This window comes from Micropterus dolomieu, linkage group LG19 (genome assembly GCF_021292245.1).
Source record: "Micropterus dolomieu isolate WLL.071019.BEF.003 ecotype Adirondacks linkage group LG19, ASM2129224v1, whole genome shotgun sequence".
Classification (NCBI taxonomy): domain Eukaryota; kingdom Metazoa; phylum Chordata; class Actinopteri; order Centrarchiformes; family Centrarchidae; genus Micropterus; species Micropterus dolomieu.
In genome coordinates, this window is record NC_060168.1 from 16,818,002 (window position 1) to 16,843,261 (window position 25,260).

Sequence of the window (25,260 nt, forward strand, 5' to 3'; positions counted from 1 at the left end):
AGGTATCATGTAAGTCCACGAATCTACAAGAAAAGATTGACAGAAAACTAGATGCATCTGTTTCCATCATTATAGTTTCTTGATCCCCATAGAATACCCCTGAAGCCGATAGGGATTCTGTGTCTTGCTCATGGGCACTTAAGAGGATATGTTCACAATTTTTCAAGTGTGTCTTAAAGCAACTGTCAGGTGCCTATGTGCATGTTCAACCAGTTGCTGTTGTCATTCCTTCTTTTCATACTGCCCATTAAAAAATCCTTTCCTAATGCATTTCTAATGGAAGTGATGACAGACAAAATCTATGGCCCTCGTTCTATGCAAAACAAGTATTGCATAAGTTGAATTATGGTTATTAAGTATAATTAAGTTAATATAAGGCTTCAGCAGTCTGAGTTGGTCAAATTAAGTTAGTATCTTGCAAAGTTAGTCTTTTTAGAATTGGAGATGCACCTATTGCAATTTTCTTGAAATCTTTTTAATGGCCAGTATTAAAAAGGAGGAAGAAAAGTTTCAACGTTTCAACGTTCATATGGGCACCTCATTATTTCTTTAAGACAGACCTGAAGAACTGAGAACATAGAGAATGCTTGCCGACACATGTACGTGAGCACTGATGACTTCTATTTTATTAATACATTCACCACCACAGGTACCATCTAACCAATCTATCATTGTGTGTCAGGGATCAAACACTGGAAGAGGACAAAGAAATACGACCTACTGATTTTTGAAATCACAGTCTGGGATTGCTTAGTTTGATAAAGCTTTTATCCTCTTGACAACATTCGTTTTAAACCAATGACCTATGACTGTAAAACCTGTAGCACAGTTCAGCCCACACTGACACACACTCACACTCTGGCTCCACCCTGTGGTGTCCCTGGGTCACTACACGTGTCAACCACATAGATAAGACATGACACATTAATTACGATCAAATAACAAAAGGCAAGTACAATGCCAGTGACAATAAAACGGCAATCCTGTCAGTGATTGGAGTAGGGTAGGCCAAAAGTGAAATATGGTTGATCATACAGTAGTGAGCAGCAAAGTCAGATTTTACTGGTCTATATGCATTTTGTGTTTGATTTGTTGGATGATGGGCAAGAAGGAACAATGTACACTTAGAGAGAGAAAGGGAAAGACTTGATCACGTGTGTGTTCTGGTCTCACAGCTCACCTATCAAGCCATCAATGTTGAGACTGAGGTTACGGCACTTGAAGTCAGGGTCCGCTCCATTCCTGTGAAGCACAATCTGAGCGATACACTCGTCCATCAACTTGTAATACTGAGGCCTGCAGGAGGGAGGGAGTGACAGATTTACAGAGAGATGGATCAGGAGACAAAAAGAAAAGGAGAAAGACAGGGGGAAGATAAGATGAGATGGGTGGAAGGAGGGTGACAACAAAGAAGGAGAGTTTATATTATATATATAAAAAATATAGTATATATAGTTTTTGGTACTGTGAGAAAAAAAAAGTTTCACTGTCTACACCATACTGTACATGTTATGTCCACAATGAGAATTATTGCTAATGTATATATTTTACACTACCACTCTACTCTGCAATGACAAGAAATCTGTGAGCAGTGGATGGGATTGACAAAGAGCCAGTAGGTTCATTTGTTCAGACAAATGTGTGAACATGCATGCTTTGTCTTTGTCTGCAACTGAGATTGGCTGTCTCTGTGAGCACGACAGTTTGAGTTTCTTGTCACAAAGATTGATGGTGTGCAACTGTGTCCGTGAGAGTGTGTTGGTGTATGTCCAGCGCCCCGTGTCTGATCAAGCCAGCTTCACACAGACACTCAATTTTGGAGGTGTCTTATTCCCTGACCCCATTAGATGCTGCCAGAGTCACAAACTCAATACTTTATTTATTCTGTCTCCCTCCCTCCCTTGTCTCTCTTAGTCACTCTGCCTTTGTCTAACACTTATTTCACTCCTTCACTATACTTCAAGTTTTTTTTTTTTCTCTTAAGCTTGATTTATCCGTGGAGCGAGAGAGACATCTAGTGTCATTTTAAAAAAACTGAGTCAAAGTGAAATATATTTGTGTTTGACTACATCCTAAATCTGGCATCCTTCATGAGCCTGAACACATTCAATTTAGACATTATTTATACAAGTAACAAGGTGGTTAGTAGGACTAAGGGTATATACATTTTGATAAATCCTAAAAATATATATATAGAGATGTCCCTGTCAGATTTCTAAACTATATCTATTAAGCCCTCTACAGTCTGTGCACATGCACATTATGTGCAGGACTAGCATGACCATTCTAATGAGTGCATTTGTGTATTCTTATAAATTACCAAGCCTCCATCTCCACTTGAGACTGAAACAAACAGTAAGACTAAGAATGAAAAAAGACCAACGCAGCAGGTACTCTTTTATTTATTCCCACACAAATGCTAGCCCTTCCATTCCCTCTATGTCCCTACCCTTATTCTCTCAACAACTACCAAGCAATTTACCTCAACTCTCCATTTTGTCTCATTACTGTCTCACACTGCACCTCCCTTTTCTTTTCATCTTTGTAATTATCAAGCACTCTTTTGTGCCACTCTACAAGCTCTCCCTCCCACCTACACTTCCTGTCTCTCTGTGGAGTCTATTACAGACCACCTCTACTGTGTTCCACTGGATCACCTGGATGGAGAAAGCAGGATAGGAAAGAAGGAGGGATGGAAGAGAGGGGAGGTAAAAATACTTCACTTTGGACTATTTGTTTGGGCCAATCTACTTTTTCCATCCTCCCAAACTGTGTTAAAAATAAACCACAATTTCCTGCCTGTCTGATACCATCAAGGCAACACTGGACCAACAACAAAACTAATGCAACTCAAATGTGTGCATGCACATGTTTGTGTGTGTTTTGTTTTCTGTGAAAGCAAAGCTTTCCTGCCCTCGTGTGTTACGGAGTGGACATGCGGCTAGAAATGTGCATGCACTATTCCGTACAACTGTGGGCTTGTCCTTAACATCATTCTACCCCATGTCATTCAATCAGTCACTCTTCCTTTCTCCTCTGTTTCCCAAGCTAAAACCCCAAGGGCTTTGAAAGACACGGGGAGAGAAACATTAGCATATTTCTGGTGATAAGAGGTGATGGCATTAATTTCTATTAAAATGGAATTAAACTTCTTTGCATGTATTAATTTCTCAGCCTTTGAACGGTGCTCTAGAAAACAAACAGTAAATGGAGGAAATGACTGAAAGGAGGGAGATGTGGATGAAGAGAGGGAATTGAAGAAAAGGAAGGATGTACTTCTAAGTTTCTTGTAGGTACTGCAGAACAAATTGCCAGTGATAGTTACATAAGTACTTTCCTGCATGTATATGATATGGCTGAATGATATTGCCAAAATCAGCATTCTTTATTTACATAAACCACAATATCAATATGAAACAATCATTTGGGATGAGGCTCTGGATGCTAAAGACTACTGCTTTTTCTCTGCTGCATTATTGACTCTGAAGTCGGTTTCCCAAATCGAACATTTATACATACACACAGAAAATGTTAACAATTAGCCTTATTTTAGTTTTTATTACCCATAAATTACAATTTATTTATCACAATAATTGAACAGCAGTGGTAAGTAAATCCCTGATGACACAACATCTAGTCTGTTGTCACAAATCAACTCTAATATGTGAATGTGTGAGCATGTGTGATTATGTATGAGTGTGTATATGTTCATGTGTTACCTGGCCCAATAATCATTACGGATCAGCAGCAGGTGCTGCATCAGGGACAGGAAGTAGCCTTCAGCCTTAGATTCCTTCACAGTGTTGAATAGGATCTCAAACACTTCCCTCACATCATTGAAGGAAACCCAGTTAAGGCTCAATTAACACAGTGAATAGAAGAGTTTAACACAAATATGAACACTGTAATTTCTGCACTGTAGAATTACTGTGAAATCAGCCAGGAAGAGAGCAGACTGGGTCCATCTAATAATCTTTGTTGTATAGGTTCAGTGTCATATCACAGTCAAATCTATTACACAAGTATGTTTATGTTTCTCAAAATGAATTTGTTACATTGTCCTCCCCACTCCAACAATGTATCTGCTGCCTGCATACATGATAAACACAAAGATAGACTGTTAACACTGTAATGGCCACGCCTGGGAGACACCTGGTGTTGAAAATCAAAACTGCATGGCAAAAGCAGCAAGCAGAACTACAGTACTGCTGTTTTTTTAAAGAACAGTTATAGTAAGGGTGACTTTATTTTTATCAAAAAGCTAATCATCCTGTTTGGCAGATTAAGTCAAATAGCCAAAAACAGTACGCATTGAAAACAACGTCCTTTGAATGCCTCCTTTTAAAGATGTATCTTCAAATCAGACAAAATCAGTTTAGAAATTCTGGTTTTATAGAGAGAGACCATATTTGCATTGAATAACGCTATAAAGAGACTCATCTCAGGTCCAGGGGCCCCATTCTTTTCACAAAGTGGTGAAATGTTCAGAGAGCATTTATTCACAAAGATATCAAAGTATATATATATATATATCAAAGTGTAGCATGAACAAGTCCAAATACAACAATAGAAATAAACACTTAACTTAGTAGTTTCTATTATTGTTGTGTACCTAATTTGACTTGTCTGTATAATAAAATCACCATTCAATGTAATAATGTAATTGCAATAAAGCAATAACACCAGTGTCCACCAGTGATTGGATGTTTTATTAAATAAATAAATAAATAAATAAATTATATATATACAAAATATGTTATCATCACTATCTTGCCACTGTTTATATTCTCGTATGTATATCTGTATTATAAATAATTGTATATTTTATTTATTTCATGTGGGACTGGTGAGTTTAATGTGTAGCATGAAGGGCCTACAAACTTTCATTTTGTTGTACAACCTTGTGTTGTATAATGATAAATAAATTTCCTTGACACCTTGATGTTTTGCTGTTTACACTATTCAACACTACAGATGAATAGCTAATGTCTGTAAGATGCTAATTGTCAAAGACAATTTTGAATGCAATAAAGTCCACAAAAGCTTACAATGTCCCTGTAGCCTGATCGATAATGCCTATTAAGTATGAAAATATTAATTTTGCATCTAACCTTGAAAAAATAAGTGGTCAGGGCTGATTGTACAGGGGCAGAAAGGAGCAATCTGATTTTGTTTAGTTAGATGACTAATTTTTATAATGCAGGGAAGTAAATGCATATCATTTTTTATACTATCTATCTGAATCAGACCAAATACATACTATTTCATAATAAAAAAAAAACAAACAAACAAACAAAAACTTATGAAGGTTATTCTTCCTGCTTATCAAACTAGCAAAGTAATGTAAATGTGAAAGCACAAGCATGTTATGTCATAATTAAGATTGTCAAGGTCTAATTGTAGACCCTGACAATTACTACAGAGGGACAACTTTGCACAGTAGAAGGATATTCCATCTCAATGCGGATGTCATCGAGACGTGCTTTGAGGTCCTCAGAGTCATCTTCAGCCTGCTCATCAAACACAGTGAGCTGCACCCTCAGCTCTTCGTTTTCTATCGTACGCACCTCCTGCAGCGAGAGCGATGGGATGCAGGCAGAGGGATGAAAAGGTAAGCGGGAGAATGGCAGAAAGAGTGTGACAAACAATGAGTTTGGACAGTTGAGAGAAAGTTTTTACAGCATATGAGTGTGTGTCTGCCAGTCAACAAGACAGAGGCATCCAGAGTGAGAGAGACAAGAAGAGAAAGGCTGTGCAAATGTGTGTTGTTGGAGAGTCTCTCTTTGAGAGAAGATCAAAAGAGAGTGTTTTCTGTACCGTCAGCTGTTCTCTGAGTCCCAATCTTAGCAGTTCAGAGCGAATATGGATCCTGAAGTCCAACTCTTCCCCCCGGCTGATCAAGGCGTTTATTAGCTGCATGCAGCCACCCTGTCAAAAACACATCATAAAGTCAGCTTCACAGATTAGACTAAATGGATAAATAACTGAGACAAAGCACAATATTTGTCAGCTGAGCAAGTATTTTACACTGCAGATTGCATCAAGTAGCGCTTTCTATGAAATGCAATTTGGTTGGCGTCATCTGTAATAGAAAGAACACACATAGGGATTTATAATTATTAAAGTGTATGTGTGTGTGTCTGTATGTGTACCTTAAGAGCAATGTTGGGAATGTTCATGCCAGTCAGGAGAGGCTGAAACCTCTCAATGTCCCGTCTCTCGGCCTCCTCTGTAATGGCCTCCAAAACACGCTCGTGCCTAAAAACAGACAATTATGCACATCATATACAATTTTAATACATGCAGTTGCATCAAAAAACAATACAAACATGCAAAATTTGTCATGAAAAAAAGATGCTGAATGTAGCTGAAAGTAAATTCTGTTGCTTTAATTGAAGTATGATGTGTGATTGTTTAATTGATGTCAATGTAAGGTAGTATTAGTTAGTTAGTTATTAGTTAATGTATTAGACTTACACTTCAAACACAACTGTGCGAAAGCATCAGCTGTCCAGGGCCATAATTTTTGTGTGTTCAACTTATTAAAAGACATGGTGTTAACATTTCACTAATGCTTACAGGTTCTCAGGATGTTCCAAAATCGAGATGGCAGAGAGCAGCTTGACTGCATCCACCATCATATGAGGCACGCTGGGGTTGATGGCTTTGACCAGCAGAGGAATCCCGTCATCTGACTCCAGCATGGATTTTAGACCATACTGAAGGGGAGACAAAGAAAGGAGGAAGATAGAGAGAAAGCACAATGAGGTAAAGTCTTTCAAAGTTTTATTTTTTTTGCAGCAGGGAAAAGACAGGGCTTTTCATGGTTCAAATTTTAGCATTTACATTAGAAGAAAAAGAAAATTTTAACTGGACAAAGAAAATCTCAGACTGTGACAACTTTGGAAATGGCGTGTGCATTTTCTTTTAATAAAAACAAAGTGGTATAACAATCTAACAAGAGCTAAGGAGCAAGAAGCACGGGTTCCGCGATTACCATCTAAGGCAATTTACATATAATGACCAATTTGGTTCACTTTTGACTAACCTTCACTAACAAACCTGAGACGGACTTCTTTTAAATTTGCTTAAAACCAAACCTTTTAACAATGTGTGTGCTGTATCTATTCACCTGATGCTCCGTTTTTAGCTTTTATGATACTGATCTTAGCTAATCACAACAATTTTGTCCCTCAAAGGCACCACATTATTGATTTTAATTACTGATATGTAATTATTAAATTTAACAGATTTTAAAGAGATTAATACAGATTACTTAGGGTTAGAAACATAACTACACTGAGAATTTAAAGCACTCTTAAAAGGTTATTTATGACTCCATTCACTGTAATGACATGACCAAAGTTAGTCACACTGACTTTATAAAGCCCTCTAGAGGAATATTTGCTACACTACAAAGAGAGGAGAAAATGGGATAAAGATGATTCTACTAGTTCTATTACTTGTAACTGCATGCCACAACTGCGTACAATCGTATCAAAGAAAGGATTAGGTATCTTGATGTAAATAAATAAACATTCCATTTTCTTACCTTGTTGTTCATAAAGGCTTTTAGACAACGAATGATCTCGTGTTGACATTTCACTCCCATCATTCTACATTGAAGACAGACACAGAAAGACAAGACTGCAAACACATTGCTAGAGAGTACAATTGCCTAATCTGTGGTTTCACTCTCTTACGGGTACTCGTCTTTGTCCTCCTGTAGTCTTCTAAGCAGATGCAGCAGCAGGGCCAGCCCTTCATTTCCAAAGTTCTGCACCCAACTGGAAGTGACAAGTTCACGTTAGTGCACTGTGCTTTTGACATTTTCACATTTTCCTGCATGCCTATTCACGCTGATGTGTTTTTAAGATGGCCAAGGAATAATAAATAATGGACAGCTTGTGTTATTGTACATTACAGTGCAAATAAAATTTATCTAAATTAAGTGCAAATTTAAAACAGAAAATAATTCATAAATGTTATCCCTCTATTATTGTCATAAATATTCATATTACCGTAATACATCTAAATAATCACTGCTCCAGCCAATTGTCACATAATAGAGTAAGTTGCATGCACCTGTGTGAGAGACCACGTAAGAATTTGCTTCTGTTAGGTCAGTATTTAATTTAAAAGCGTCTTTGGCAGCAACTGAAGCATATGTGAATAGGTCTGTATCACATTCGCACACTGGACATCGTTTGTATAATTCTTCTTTGCAAAATTGCTTCAGCACTGTCAAGTTACACAGTGATCGTGAAAGATCTGTAAAAAGCTTTGCCACCTGCGCTTATTTGGCTCAATGTTTTATTTTCAATGGCATTGTATGTATCTGTATGTAAGTATATGTGCGTATTACCTGACAGGGTTGTTATTGAGTGAGACTCGCAGAGATTCCAGACAGCTCAGCAGCTGTGCGTCTCGGTAGTCTGACTTCAACTCCTGGATGTACATCATTGCTGATTTGGAGCCCTCCTTCTGGTCTTGGCCCTAATCAACAAACAAACAGACACAGTAGGCACACAAACACACAATTATTATTGTGTTCTGCATTTATATTTGTCTTCCTTGAGGTTATAATTAGTATTATTTCCACAAGAAAGCACAATGGCAGGGCACCGAAGGCAACAGTCAAGCCTAATTTGAAATTTTGATTTGCAGTATTAAAAAAAAAAAAAAAAAAAAGAGGACTGTGTTTAGGTTTTTCTCTTAATAGGCTTATTTCACAGTTAAATGAACTGTGCTAACAACCATCTGTGCTTGGTTATGTAGGTCCTCTGAGCTAGTAGCGTTCACCATATTTGATTATATTACACCTGCTGCTTTTGAAACATTGTTTACCCAACTACTATAAGTGTAGTTGGGTAAACAAGACATTTGAATAATGTGTATTCTCCAGCCTTGACTTGATTACTCCAACCACATAAGGAAAGGTAATCCCTCAACACAGTCAAGGAAAGGCCTTTGTCTGCACAGTCGTCTGAACAAGCAGTCTAAGATAAGTGTACTGAATGTTTTTATTTGGCCTTGAAAACACTTCAGTCTGGCTTCATTCAATCTGTTTTAAACATGAATATGACAAATAGGCCCATATGTAGCACTCTGTGTTTAGCATAGGACACTGTGGCATGTAAAGAACCAAATGCTTTATAAATTGTATCGATGTGAGCCAAAACTGGAAAGACAACGACTTGCATGAAGCTGTCTGCAAATTCCCTTCAGTACATTATATTAGCAGTATTGATTTTGGTACTGACAGCTTTAGATGTGTGGAGGTACTGGGAGACCATCTCTCGTTTGATCATAATGTCTTTTTCCCTTAGAGGCTGCTGCTTCTCCCCATTCAGGTTCATATCCACCTGGAAAAAGTCAGGAGAAAGTAGAATAAAAAGAATAAAAAAGAAATAAGTAAGATGGAGAGATGAACAAAGTATTGTGACAAGGCGATAGCATAATGAAAAATCTGTAGACTGAAGCAATTAATAAACTGAACAAATACTAAAATGGAAATTATATTTTATTTAAAAACATGAAGAATTACATTAGGGTATTTCAACCAGTCTCTCCTATATTGGAAGCAAGGAAAATAAACCCCCCATTGAGATGCCAACAGATGCTCAGTTTAAAAGTGCGAGCAGAGGAGGTTTTGATGTGCTATGATACTGAGCAGAGTTATCAGATAATAGGGGTGGGTAGAAAAAATTGATACTTAGAGGCATCGCGAGTCAGACAAGGACGATTCTTTATCGATTCACAAATGTCAAAAATCGATTTTCGAATAGTGACAATAGTAGCATATCTTCAAATGAATGAAATTTCCACATCACTGATGTGTTGTGATAATAACAATAACAGACATTAATTAGGCTACTTTACTTAAAACTTTAAATGTTTCTGACATGGATTTATGGTCTTGCAGCTGGAGCTTGCCCAAGGAAATCCCACTAACACCGAATGCAGTTACAATGCTTCAACGCACATGATGCGAGTCGACGTATTTACGTAATCAATTACGTCGACGAGTCACCCCAGCCCTGATATCAATGCGTAACTCAAGATTTTCACTAACTAGCCAACATCTCCTCTGGGCTACATTCTGGAAACTTAGCAGGAAAGCTAACGGTATGTTTTTTGGCTGGTTGGTAATGTTTGCTAAATTTATAGGTAATAATGTTAATTAGCCGCATGTCATTACTAGCTACTTGGTTGAATCATTACAAATGCTTTAATAGTACTAAGTAGCCACACAGTGAGAAAAAAAGAAATCCTGTACAGAAAATAAAGATGCATCAATAATCATTTTATTATCACGTTGTAGTCCTCTGAATAGTAATCAAATCGAATCGTGAGGTGCTTAAAGACTCCCACCCTAATAGTGCATTATTTGGAAACCCTTCCAGTATAGGATATCAAATATTGCAGTTTGCTTGTGTCAAAAGATTTGTCCTTTTTGCTGTAAGGTATTCCTTCACATTTCTTGTCTTGGCATATCTATTTTGACACAGATAATGAATTTTAAAGGTATTTAAAGTTAATTCTAGAAGAAGGGTCATTAATCAGTGTGAGATAAATTTGTTTCCATGGCAGTTCAGGGAGATAATGAAGTGATTCTCCAAAAGCTGAATTTTTCACATGCACACAACACACACACACACTTACCAGCATCTGTTCAAAGAGTTCCAGGACGTATTCATCAGAATGATCGTGCAGCATAGCAGTCTGAGCATTCATCTCATAGCTTGCAGCTGAAGAGTGTCGCTGACTTGGCACATGGCCAGGCTTCTCCTTGTCCTTTTTCATCCTCATGCTGGTAAAGCGCTCCAACTGGATTAGCAGACAACATGGCACAGGTTAGAGGAAAGAGGTCAGACAGAAAAAACTGCAAAGTGTAACCATCACTGCCACACAACAAGGTAGCAATCCCTAATCAACTCACGGTCTGAAGACAGGCCTAGTCTCTTAACCAATGTCACTTAATTGAACCATAAAAACATACCCAAAGGCTATATCTCCCTTTAATTAGGGATATTTTAACAATGTGCAACGATGATTAGGGATTAGAGACGTGAAAGGTTTATGCAGACAAACTCAATATGCAGTTATCACTGCCAGGCCCAGAACATAAGACTCAATTTTAACAAGCTATGGGGGCTTTACGTCCCTGTGGTTTTAATGACTCTGTGTGCAAATTGCCAATACTTGTGTGTTGTACCATTTTGGCATTTGACTATAAATGTTTAAATCAGTTAGTGCCAAATGAAAAACACTGAAGCACAACAACTTTAGGATATGTACCGTAGCACACAGTGACCCCCCACAATGACTCATGAATAAAAATGTGTTAATATGAATGACTTTCTTGTTGCAGGTACACGAAGGCATCATTAGCATATAGCATATAGCTAAGTATTTCATGCTGTCAGTATGCATTTTTGACGCATGCACAATCCAAAGTGAGTACAGTGCTACAAACAACACAAGCAACACAAACATTAATATTTGTGTTATAGTGGATTGTTGACAAAGGGTTACCTCGCATTAAATTGGTAATGGTGAGTTTATTTATCAAAGACCACAATGACAGACAGACAAGTCAAGCACACAGATATATGTGGCAAACAATAATAAACCTACCTCATCAGGAATCAGCCGTTTGAGTGTCTGTAAAGGATGAAAGGGAGAAAAATGGCAGGAAAATCAAACAGATAGAAGGAACAAGGTGGTGACAAGAAGGGAGACAGATGGAGGGAGGGTAACAGAAATCATCAATTAGACAGAAATCATTTATAACAGGAAACTGATCCAAGAAACTGTCTAATGAGCTTATGAGTGATTCATTCATTCACAGCAGGACAGAGGGAAACCCTATAAATAAATCACTGTCATACCTCAATCCAGTTCATACACATCTCTAGAGAACTAATAACATTTAAATGAGAATCTAAGTGGAGATAATCATGACATCTGGAAGGTAGTAATTACATGTGTGACATATTGGTAGCAGATCAGCAGTCAACACTCATCAATACATTTTTAAAGAGAGCAGAGTGCCACTAATATATCTGAAATGCACCTGCATGTCTTGGCCACCAGGTGTCAGGCTATGCCCATTAATGTCTTTATACGACACCCATTGTCAGCAGTACGTTTTCAAACTAGACAAACACATGCCCTGCCAAGGTCCATAAAGAGTAACAATAAAATGTATTTAGCATAATCACAAGTAACATCAGTATCACAAAGGAGAACGGAAAAAGGAAGGAAAGCTGTTTTTTTCATGGATTTTGACAGAGGGAAGCAAAAGTTACAATGCATACAGGTATGGGACAAAAGCAGGAAAATAATATTGCACAAAATTCTTCCACAAATAAGGGAATATTGCTGTACTTTTGCCAAAAATTTGGTCAAAATTATAAGCCAATTCTAAAACGTGAATAAGGAAATGCTATGTTAGCTCTTCCATCAAAACGCTCAGATCTACCAGCACACTGCTGACGCATTGCATAGTAGGCCTACATGTGTAACTGAACTGAATAGAGTGACCGAAAGTATACAATATAAGTTCTTTGGAAGAAACTAGCTCTGTACTCTCAGTATGGATATGATGGCTTTGGCTAGACAGAGGAAGACGTAAATATCGGACTGGCTTTTGGGATGCTAAAAGAGCTGAAAGGATGCTGAGCTGGTCATCTTTCTGTTTGACTTGTAAGTAATAACTTATTAGCTGGCTTGCTATGTCTTGTGTTAATGTGCTTGCATGATATTTGGTTGCGTTTGTAGAGTTGTTGACTCAAGAAGTTTAGTCACTAGCTATAAATCTCGAGTTGATGTAAGCAACTAGATAACACACACTGACATTACTGTAAGTGCTTTTGCGGTCTAGCTTTGTTGGCTAGCTTGCCATCCAAGTTTCAAGCAACATTTAACTGCTGCAGGTGGAGAGTGGTGTTGGTGTCAAGCTGGAGCCAGGCAACATAACTGGGCTCAGCAGGTTCTATGGACATAATGATTGCCATCTGCAGAAGCATATAGGCAGAAGCTTTGTGAAATAAAAGGCTGCAAGACAGATGCCGAGCAGGCTTTCTTTCTGTATACACAGTTGGACTAGCAAGTGATTTTGTTGTGTCTTGTGTTGTCACACTTGATGTTTGGCTCTTTTAGCAAAGTTGGCGTTTTTTTATCGTAATCTACTCATAACAAAGGCATGTGTAAAGCTTATTTACGACAGCTGGGAATTACACAGAGGTAGAGGTGCAGAATCGCACCAAACTGTACATAATATTGCCTTATACATAAAAGAATGATTCCTAGTGACGAATACAGCTGATTAATTATACACTGGTATCGAATGGGAACTCGGCATCAACAATACCCAAGGCCTAGGTATTGGTATCGGAACTGACAAAGTTGGATCAGTGCATCCAAGTGCATCAAGTACATTTACTCAATGCAACTTCAGCAGGCATACGGCCCTGAATTAGGGGTACATGTCGAAATATTGCCAAAACTCACTACAGCTATCCCAAAGGTACAATGTAAAGATTTGGCCTTGCAAAACTATAACCTCACTGAGCAAACACTTGTTGAAAAATGTATGAAGTCTTTTTTGAAACATTTACTGTAAATTTTGTCGCAGCTTTAGTGTAGATATTATGCCTTCCTGCGCCCTTGTCAAGGCACGGCTGTACACCTACAAAAAGGTGGGCTGTCCCTTTACTTACACTGCCACAGCTAATTGAAATTAATTGTACATGTTTCTATAGGAGGTCAAAAGAAAAAGAGAGAGAGAAGAAGAAAGCACTCTGATTATAGGAAGAGGATTCAAGAGAAGGATGTTTCCGCTTACACAGCTGCCATTAAACAACAGAATCATGCACACACACAGACAGAAAAAAAAAAAAAAACACATACACAAATGTTGTGGTGCTATTCTACCCACAGAACGGAAATACACAGCTGACATTATGCATAGTGGATTCTGGGTAATCGCACGGGAAACTGAATATGAATGTGTCAGGAAGAAAGCCAAAAACATTCTTAAACTGTAAGAGAAAAGTTCAACCCACAAGTACAGTTAAGAATATATGTGCTCATAGACAAAATGAACTAGTGTCTGAGCCAGGATTGTCTTTGAGGGGGTCAATTGGGCATATAAGTACTGTCTTTCTGTCTATGAACCATAAAGCATTAAAGCAACCCTGAAACTGCTTGAGAACCACTTTCAGAACTGCTCTGAGTACCAGAGCCTCCATTAATTGCATGAGCCAATGCCAGCTATGACCCCAGCACTAATTGGTTGCTCATACACCAGGCGATATTGCTGAATTACTTAATACCATAATATTAATTTACAAATAATTCTGATACACAGTATATCATAAAATAGCAATGAATAATCTAATTAATGATCAGTACAACTAACTTTGTTCGACTGTTTAGCACTGCATCAGACAAAACTCTTTTAAACAAAACACTTGACATAGCTATTAATTACAATCTACTTAGAATCTTTACACTGAATGGCAGTTTTGTAAAATTACTACATGACATTGATTATATTAATCCAGTGAAAGGCTATACACAATAATACTGAGTGATTCCCCAGTATAATACAAATAATAAAAATCCACTCAGTCTGTGGTGGGGAAGGCTATGTCTTGACAAACTGATACTAAAACTGACAAAAACAACTGAGCAGCCTGTGTAGCAGCATACCAGGATACTAATGAATGATAAGGGAAAAGAGGTCATACAAGGGTTGGGCCTATAGACGATGATCGTCCATTGGCGATGGCTGACAGATGGTCGAGCAGGCATTGTGATTCGCGATCCGTTATCACGGCAGCAGGTGAGCCGCATGTGGGCTTGTTAATGACGCAGCCTATCAAACAACTGAAACCAACATCTCCACCCTGTGTGTTCAATGCTGCTTTAGCTGGTCCGTGCTTGTAAAATATCCACCGCGACAACGTCATAGGCTACGAAGTTCACTACTCACTACTGTTGAAGCTACACACCACCATTTTTGTCACAGTGGAAGTAATGGGCCATTTTCTTTTGTACTGACAAAGAAATGTATCACATCTACTTCGATGATGGATCAAATCATTGATCATGCAAAACTGCCAACCATGTACCAGCTCCAGCTTCTCAAACTTAACAATTAGCTGCTTTTGACTGTTTAATGAATACCTCTGGGTTTTTTACGTGTTCATTGGACAAAACAAGACACCTCCTTGGAATTTGGGAAATTGTGATGGGCATTCTGCCAAACACTGACATTTTATAGACCACATACATTCTTCATAAAAGTAAGCAACATATTAATCAATAATGAGAGCTCCTTCCACTTGTACTCAGAAGTTTTTTTGTCTAATTTTGACCAAAAAACAGACTCACAAAACTCACATTATAATGCAGAGCGCTCCCTTAGCACAGGCTGCCAGCTGAATGAACCGATTCATCTAATCAGCCACAGTAAGCTAATAAGATGAAGTGGTGCATGTGACACGCTCCTCTCTTACTACAATTTGGGTGAATAGCAAGCCATCAACACCTCACTGAGGTAAGCAACGTCTACATAGTGCTCATAAGTGAGCTGAGACAACAGCAGGCTTGTAACAGTAGCTAGTTAAGCCAAATGGATGTGTTTCACCATTTGGATTTCCTAATAATGAAGGAGTTTCACTGACCCTCACAGGCATGTTGAACAGTACTTTATTGTCTCTAGACTTGTCCAATAATACTAGGTTTTCCCACAGGAAATTGGTAATCGGAGGCCTGAACAATTACCCCATTTGACTATGTTAAAGCCCTGCAGCAAAGTTTCCCAAATATCAATCAGTAAAGTTGTGACATGATCATAAATAATGAAAAACTATGTTTTACTGAGGGCTAAGTTGAAAAAAGCAGCCCTAAAAATTCTGTAGGAGTCTGGAGATAATTGTTTTTAAAACTGCACAGCTGCAAGTGAGGGGATATTTACAAAAGTAAGAAATCAAGAGTGGTCCACTGATTGCTGCTTTGCAATTTTCTGTGCAGGAAAAACCCCAGCGGCAGTGTCGTGCGCTGCTCAATTATGGCCGCCGCTACTTAAATTTCACACAATCATTATTATTATTATATCAACGCACTACTAATTTTCACTCACACACTATGCGAACACGGTAAAACTCATCGCTTGGCTCACTTCCTCTGCTTATTCTTCAAAGGACATCTACGTGACAGGTGCTGTAAGAGCAGCGTAACTCCAAATCGGGAGGTGAGTAGCAAGTGTTTGATTGTCCGAGCGGCAGAAAGTGACAATGAACGTAAGTCAGTTACAGCGTGTCAGCTTCTCAAGACCAAGAAAAGTCTGTTTGTTGTTTCCCCAACTGCGAGAACAGTGAAGCCGGTTTACGCTAGCATCTACCCTTGTGTTTTGGCTGCTATGTAACTTAACATTAACTCAATTTAAATAAACAAACTGGTGTAGCCTACAGCTCTGTCCTGTACAGACTGGTAGGCCTACATCCTAAATTATTTTTCAATTTTCAGATGAGTCTGAAAAAGTGGTTGTTAGGAAAAGAAAGGACAGTGGTGACTGGAGGTTAATAAAGCAAATTACTGATGCAAACTAGTCCTTTTAAGCTAATGAGGAGACGTTTCATTTTGGATTTTAAAGTGCAAATAAATCGCACCTCTGAAGGGAGGAGGTTTCTCATGTTGCCTATTTTTTTATATTAACATCTACAGAAAATGTCTAAAGCTGTAAAATGGAGACACAAAAGGCAAACATGAACAATTGTATCTATAATCATTCTGAGGTCACATTAAAAGGGTTTTAGGGGGTGACGCCCAAAAAAAAATGCTGTGCCATAAATGTAAAATCACAGTGGAGAGCAGCATAACCAACCAAATTACTTTCCCCAAATCTACATGTTGTAGTTGCTCCCCAGTAGACTGATCTTTGAGATATGATGAAAGTAATGGCCCGATATGATGTGAAATTACATATTTTTCATTGGAAAACATCAATTTTTGGCTATTCTAATGTGCATCGCATGCTCATGAACATAAGAGAACTGCTGTTGAGACATGTTGTGATGGGGTTTCATATTCAGACATACTACGCACTAAATGGACAAAAAACAAATAATTCGCTTCACCTCCACTGCTACTACTCCATCCTATATCCTAGACTTTACTTAAAAATGCAGCCAAAGCATATTTGGTAAACCATTTTACTTAAAAATGTTTTACGTCAGAGAGAACAATGCTATTGACGATTGATTAAATAGTGGACAATGTCTCCTCACTCTACTCTTTCTGTGTGGCATACTGACGATCACACACGCCCTGCAGAGAAACACGCAGAGAAACACACACACACAGACAGACAGACAGAGAGAGACCAGGTAAATCAGTGTCCTGATGCACACGCACGGACAGTACGTATTCCAGAGGGAGCATAATTATAGAGTCTTGAAGGTAGCAGCAAAAATAAGGAGGTACAGAATGGTCTGCCTGTCTGGTTGTCTGTCTCTAAGATCAGGCAGCTGAAGAGCAGCTGATGTATTTGGCTTGTGACATCAATATAATGAGCCAGTCAGACTGTTAATGATGTTTATCTGTGTGCGAGTACCTACACCTGTCTATGCATAAATATTTAAGTAGCAGGACCTGAGAGTGGTGAGAAAGATTATGGAAATCAGATAAAGAAAGAAAAATAGGTAAATTCAGTCTGTCAGAAAGCAGAGTGGCAACTTTTACAGGCAGATGATTTTTGCAGATGTGTTATGGATGTGACAAATTAAGTGATCATCATTATTGTATTATGTCAATATTATATCTTGAATTATCTTTATTCCTGAGAGCAACAGAATATACATATAAATAATATACATATTCCTAGAGTACCTAGAGCACCAGCATTCTACTGATGGCCCAAATACCAATGCAGGTGTGTCCACAGATATCTGTATTTGAATATTCATCATCACAAAAATAGGGATGCACCGACCTTATACTGATATCGGCCCGATACGGACTCAAATAGCTGGATTGGGTATCGGTTACAAAATCTATTCAGTTTAAATATGTGCATACTACGTGATCCATCAACGGTGTGCCAGTAATCATGAACATTTTGCTAGGAGAGCTAACATAGCATGGACAAGTTTTACAGCTACTTGCAAACTCTGCAAAGCCAACATTTCAAAGGGTGGAGGAAGCACTGCTATTATAACAAAAACAACTTCATCAAGCACCTCCAAAAACACAATTCCCAGGCTCTTCCTCACAGTGAGTGAAACAGCTCATTATTTTTACACTGGTACCGTATCGGTACTCTGCATCAGCTGACATACCCAAAGCCTAGGTATTGGTATCGATATCAGGACTGAAAAAGTCAGATTGGTCCATCCCTATACAAATCAGAACTATTAAAGTTTCATGTTATAAAATGCAAGGCAAGTTTGTTTTGATCTGACATATCCAGCAGGTGACAGCTTTCTATTAATCATATATGTCTATGTACTTGTAGTGAACAACGGTGTGGATTTGTGCATTTTATATTGAATAAATTTGGAGCTACTCTAAATTCCTTTCTCCTCCCCCAAAGAAGAAGGGGAGGGGTCAAAGTTGCTTTCTCTAAGTGCTAGCCCGACCATAAAACTGGCACCTTTTTGATTCCGAAGCTGATAACGCGGGGCCTGACTGTTAAACTGACAAAGGGACATGAACCAGCCATTAGCATGTTCCTGAACAGCCTATCAAAACTGCCCCCCCCACACACACACACGTTTCCGTGGCAACTGACCTTGCTCTTTGTTTATTATCCCATCAAAGGGATACTCCTTGTCTCACCTAAGTGTGACATAATCCAGGACAGCTGAAATTTCAATGTAAAAAAGACTGCAGTCTCCAAAGACTCAAAGTGTTTAATTAAGTTTAATTAAATCTTTAGTTACCTGATTACGTTTGCCTCTATTTGAGTAGTTATGTTAACATGTTGCTATCCGTTGTTGATATTAGTGCTGAAAAGAAAGTTGCTTTTGCAGTGTTTTTATTTACAGCAAGACACTCCTTCATCTAATGTAATCAATGCTTGTTCATAATACTTTTCTACAAAATTTCTTTAGAAATGATGACAAAGGAATGTTTTACTATACTCTTAACCGCCAGCTTGAATTTAAGGATGGATCAACAATATTGCCCAGTTCCTAAGGAGAGATGATCTTTGATTAGTCCAAGCTTTCCTCACGTGGCCTGAGCTCCCCCAAGTGGACGAAATAGGTATCGCATACCCTCGTTGGAAATGCCGTTAAATGTTTCCTGTTGCCAAATGCCTAGAACAGTACAACCGTCTGACCATTGAGGTTCGATTGTGGAAGATATTTGATTATAATACGTGCAAATAGATTTCTCTTTGGACATTAAGTTTAGAGAGGCAGTCCCTTGGGAAACCCGAGACGCCCCATGGGGAGCCACGCCCCAGGCAACAAAAAGAGCGACACGCGACCTCGCTTCGCTCTCTTCGCTCTCTTCTCTTCACTCCTTGCTCTCTCCGCTGCTCTGCTCGGCTCTCTGGACGCTTTGGCAAGCGTCGGCGTGCCGCGCCAGGCAACGCCCTCAGAGTCGACCAGCGAAACAGGCCTTTTTGTTTCGCTTGAAGCTACACACGTGAAGTGCCGAGACATCGATCTGCCCTTCAGTTTGTTTTTATTTTCTTTATTTCTTTTGTTTGTTAAAGTTATCAGTCCGTTAAGTTACACTGGACTAATTCAGGAACGACCAAGTTCCATTTTAAGCCTTTTTCGTCGAGCCAACTTCACCGAGGTCAGACCAAGCCACGTGGTCTCGCCAGCTACAACGAAGGAAACCTGAAAACAGCCGAATTGCCAGACGGAGGGGGCGTTTTCAATCAGACACCGAGAACTCCGGAAAATCCCTAGCAAAAAGGCAGCTAGTGGGACCAGCAACAGGCCAAGCAGGCCGCAGGCAAGTGATCAGATATTTCCCTTTTTTAACTCCTAAACCCATAGCGTTAACTTACTTTCATTAGTTTTCCTATGCCGTATGAGTCAAATGCTTCCCACAATTGAACTCCATTTCTCATTGTTCAGCAATTGTTTATGTTCACTGTATCCAACCATCTTTTTATCACAGTAGCTAGAGAATAAATTCACTGTAATATAATCAAGAACTGTGTGTGTTGCCTATTTCTACGTCCCTGCCAAGAGAATTGACCCTTTAGATATGAGACTGACTGACTGATTTAAGATAATTGAGCGATTAACTAACTGATCAGTAACTAACTAACTGATCAGTAATAATTGTATAATTGTTAAAACTACCTAGAGGTCCGGTGACTCTAGGATTATAACAACTCCGGTGGTGCCCTTAACAAGGAACATTGTTTGATTTTATGAATAATAAAATTCATAACTGGGTATCAATTCTCATAAATTTATTAAATTGTATGACTAAATTTAGGTTTGCCACACACTATTGGCATGAGAAAACTAATATGTATTGTGATACCAGTACAGATCCAGGGAGTCTGCGTTAAACTTTTTTTGCAACTGTCCCCACCGGGCCAGTCGGTTTGAAACTTACTGGCCCGAAAACAATTTTTACTGGCCCTCCTTCAAAAAGTTATTTATCGCCAAAGACTTCATAGCATTCATATTTCTTATCAAAGTAGGATTATAGCAAATAAAACAAGAAATTCGCCATACACAGCAACAACAGTCAGGTTCTGGTAGGTCACAGGATTTGCCAATGAAAACTCAAAAACAGGGAACAGCACACTTAAATTACTTTACTACATTTAATGTGAACAACGCATTTCGCCCATGGCTTCTTCCGGTTCACTTATAGCCACCCTAACCAGGAAGTAGCACTGGGAGAAGGCTGTTGCAAATTGAACCCTGTGTTCATATTAATGGAAAATTTAAGCTGGATTTACATATATATTTGTTTTGTCAGCATGATTTACTTAATCGCTGATCACCAGGCAAGAATTAGTGTCAAGCTCTGCCTATTAGAGTACCACAGTTTGATCATTTTGATTCTGTCTCAGCCTTGCTTGCAGTTTCACTTGGTCTTAATATGTAGCTTCAAACAAACATCCTTGTCCAGTAATAAAAAATAAATAATGAGTCCCAACTGGAGACTGGCCAGGGAGCTTTGTTATAATGGCAAAATGCCACAAAAAAAGAAACACTGAATTGTAATATGACAGAAATGCATCAGATATAGAATTACATTAATGAGGTGTTGCCAATCTTTGTCTGCTTTACACACAGCTTTATGTAGGCTCAAACAAAACGTAAAACATTTGGTCTAAGCCTACCAAATGTGGAATGAAATAATAGGACAGAAATCACTGTGGCATTCTGACTTCACAGTGTATTTATAGAAACAGAGAAAACAAATTATCTGTCCATTAAGATGGATGTGGCGTTACTGCACTCATATTTCTGTTTGTTTGGTTATTTGTAATGGGTAATGGGTAATGGGGTTATAATATTTCTGGATATTAACACTGTGCGAACAGGTCTGGGAGACAGAGTTGGGAGGGGAGCAGGGAATGAAATTAGCACCTGCCATCTGACAAATACACGGTAAATGTCAAGGCTCAACAATAAGGATTGTCCGATTGCCAAGGGCAAGTAAAATGCCACGTCCGGCAAGTAAATCTAGCAACTCACTTGCCTGATTAGGCAAGTTAAAAAAGAATTAAACACATCATTTTGGTGCAATTTATTATCATGCTCCAGCCTTTCCCCTGTTGGCACTGAGCTTGTTTATATACACACACAAAAAAAATAATAAAACCACACACACGCTAAGTCAGCTGAAAGTAGAGCAGAAAGTTGAAGATTACGAAGATTACTCAAGTTGATGACAACTTTGCTCATTACTGTAAGTATGTGCCATAAAACCTTTCCAAATAAAAAACAAATACACCTGTTCAACAAGCCTAACCATGTAAACTTGTGGAAAGCGATATTGTTTTACATTACTTTACATTTGCACTTATTAATTTAGCTGACGCTTTTATCCAAAGCGACTTACAATTCTATATATGTCAGAGGTTGCGCGCCTCTGGAGCAACTGGTCCTCTTTTGGACTAGTGAGGTTGGTTTGAAATGCCGTCACAGATATTCCCTGAGCTGACTGGTGACTGTCTGTGTGTGTGTGTGTGACACATCGCGTGCGCCGATCGCCACAATGCGCTAACCGTACTACATGTGTCATTCTGTTGTGCATTTTCTCTGTCCGCCAGAGTGTCGGATGGCCTGACGATTTCACCTCTCACACCACTGCCATTAGTTTACCGCGTGTCATGTGACCGTTTTGTAATTGCAGCCTTTGCGATTAGAAAATCTCGTTTTATGATCTCGTGAAATTACATTACATTTATTCATTTAGCTGACGCTTTTATCCAAAGCGACTTACAATTCTATATATGTCAGAGGTTGCGCGCCTCTGGAGCAACGAGGGGTTAAGTGTCTTGCTCAAGGACACATTGGTGGACTGAACCCGGGTTTCTCACACCAAAGGCACGTGTCTTATCCACTGCGCCTGAAAGCCTGTATGTAGTCTGTTTAGCTTAGTTTGGTCCGTACCTTAAAATTTGGCAAATTCTTGTAAACTTATCTGCTAACTGCTCCTTCCTCTACCAGCGGTCACATCAGCAGTAGAGAGAGGAGGACAGAGTTTTTCAGTCTTTCTGAACTTCACTCAGTATTTTGATGTCAGGAATACAATTTTATTGACATTTTAGACTTGTTTCCAGTGAGATATTTCTGAGTTTATATAGTGACTTTGCAAATGTAAACAAAACTGCCGCTGCTCTAGAAACATCTAGTTATTTTTTAAAGATTTAATTCCAATCCTGCTGAATAAGGATAGGAATAGTGGAATCAACAAAATCCATCTCTACTCCTGAGAAAATGGCAGCAGATAAAGACGTTTCTGATCATTTTTTTAATCACTCACAGTTCACAAGTCCATCTCTGGGGAGAAAGAGGAGAGTTAAGTCATACCATTTGATATGTTTGTTGCTTTGCATGTATGGCATACTGTCTCCTTGTTTTGATTAGTTTACATTATGATTTATTAAGATTAAACATGGCAATTAACTTTGGTCTCATTATTTGATAAACACTAATAATTAAATCAATGTCTTTAGGGGCAAGTAAAAATGGACTATATTTGAAGTAGATTTCTGACCCACACCATAAATGTTGGCTGTGGCATGTTAAATTGTCAGGTCAACTGCCATCTATTTATTTTTTTTAATTAAGATTAGTCAGGGGCTAAGTTATATAAGTTATTCCATATTTCTACCTTCAGGTAACGCTGACTCAGTGTTCACAATTCTAAAGTGTTCAACATAGATTTCAGAAGTGGCAGACAAAAACATTGAGCGGCCGGTCGAAATGTTCAGTAATCTGCCACAGTGGAAAAAAAACAAATTTCAGACCCTGGAGGCGCATAAAGGAGAAGGACAGGGGTATGATGGTGACATGAATGTGTGGTGAGGACAGGTGTATGGATTACGGCAGTGAGGGGAAATCAGGGTGGCGATAGAGGGTAATGCGAGTGTGGGAGAAGGCACATTCTTTCCACAGTATGTTTTGAAGAAAGATGGGTGTGATTATTTAGATTGTATATTTGATAACCTCTGACCACTGCACAGTGAAAATACAGTGCAGTGTGTGTCATCTTGTGAACAGTTCATTTTGTTTATAATGTTGCCATGGCTGCATACTTTGTGTATTTGCAATATCATCCAGGGGGAAGCAGCACATGGACAGGCACACCCAGACACAGTAGAAAGGTTTCATATAAATACAGCCTAAGCAGGAAACTACCAACAACCCTTACCGTACTGTGCACACACACACACTCACTATCAATAAAAAAAAAAAAAAGAAAAAAGAAAAAAGATACCCATACCTAGTTGTAGTCACTTTTTCAGTGGAACCCTGAAACAGTGACATGCAATTCTTAATTACAACATCCATGCAACCTGTGCCAAGGAGAAACAAACACTGACAAAAATAGCATGAGAGGGCAAAAGTCCCCTATGCCCCAGAGACCTTGAGGTCAGCATCTCCTCTCCACTTCCCCACGCTGAATTAAACATCTTCCAGTTCTTTCACATTCAGTCTTCTTGATGCTGCACTTTTTAATGCTCCTACACGCCTCACTGACCTACTGACTCAAGGTGCATTGGAGAACACTGACTGAATGGATGAGAGACATTACAATTCGTCCAAGTGGGACATGTTTGCTGCATGACTGCTCCTCATCCTTGGTCTACTGTTGTTAATGGAGACACAAAACCCAAACCCCCACCCCCCCACCGTCTCCACTTAAAACAAGGGAGTCCATTGTTGCCATGTCTCTTTTTGCAAAACTCTCTGTCTGTCTTTTACAATTGACTTAACAGACTTTAATAATCAAATTTCAATGAAATGTCACATGAATAACATTATATTAATAGGGGAAGGTTCAAATGTCCACAATAAAATAGCATATTTAATTTTAAGAAATAGCTGAACTGAAAACATTTCTCTGATACTTTGACAGCACTCCTTTACAAGTACACTACACACTTTTCCCACTGGTACTATATCACATGCCGTATCTATGGTGTGGTGTTGCATGATGCAATATGCATTTTCATTTTGCCGTATAGTAGAACTTCAGGGGTCCTGTGAATGGTTAACGTGTCCTGTTTAATTAATTTATGGTTAATACAAACAGAAATTCATAATAACTGAATAAATTCACCCATCGATACAGAGTAGTTTTAGTAGTAAAGAGCAATTCACCTCAGTGCAGCAAGGGAGGAGGCACTTCCCTGTGTGATATACAGGTGCTGGTCATATAATTAGAATATCATCAAAAAGTTGATTTATTTCAGTAATTCCATTCAAAAAGTGAAACTTGTATAATGTATACATTCATTCCACACAGACTGATATATTTCAAGTGTTCATTCCTTTTAATTTTGATGATTATAACTGACACCTAATGAAAACCCCAAAATCAGTACCTCAGAAAATTATTATTAATAATAATAATAATTAAATTAATATTATTAGAATATTGTAAAAAGGTTCAATATTGAAGACACCTGGTGCCACACTCTAATCAGCTAATTAACTCAAAACACCTGCAAAGGCCTTTAAATGGTCTCTCAGTCTAGTTCTGCAGGCTACACAATCATGGGGAAGACTGCTGACTTGACAG

At 38.6% G+C, this 25,260-nt stretch overlaps 1 protein-coding gene across 4 annotated transcripts in view; it reads right to left on the bottom strand.

Moving 5' to 3' along the window:
- The window catches only part of LOC123957468 (protein diaphanous homolog 1-like), a 131,477-nt gene that overhangs the window by 82,402 nt on the left and 23,815 nt on the right, over nt 1-25,260 (bottom strand). For all 4 annotated transcript variants that reach the window (XR_006821798.1, XR_006821799.1, XM_046030288.1 and 1 more), the window contains exons 2-13: nt 11,641-11,667; nt 10,666-10,830; nt 9,264-9,365; nt 8,366-8,496; nt 7,704-7,787; nt 7,553-7,616; nt 6,580-6,719; nt 6,153-6,258; nt 5,818-5,928; nt 5,452-5,570; nt 3,720-3,836; nt 1,181-1,296 (exon numbers count right to left, since the gene is read on the bottom strand). Coding sequence is in view for 2 of the 4 variants with exons in the window: in XM_046030288.1 (XP_045886244.1) it covers nt 1,181-1,296; nt 3,720-3,836; nt 5,452-5,570; nt 5,818-5,928; nt 6,153-6,258; nt 6,580-6,719; nt 7,553-7,616; nt 7,704-7,787; nt 8,366-8,496; nt 9,264-9,365; nt 10,666-10,830; nt 11,641-11,667 (1,282 nt within the window). In the remaining 2 variants the exon portion in view is untranslated. The remainder of the gene's footprint in view (nt 1-1,180; nt 1,297-3,719; nt 3,837-5,451; nt 5,571-5,817; nt 5,929-6,152; nt 6,259-6,579; nt 6,720-7,552; nt 7,617-7,703; nt 7,788-8,365; nt 8,497-9,263; nt 9,366-10,665; nt 10,831-11,640; nt 11,668-25,260) is intronic.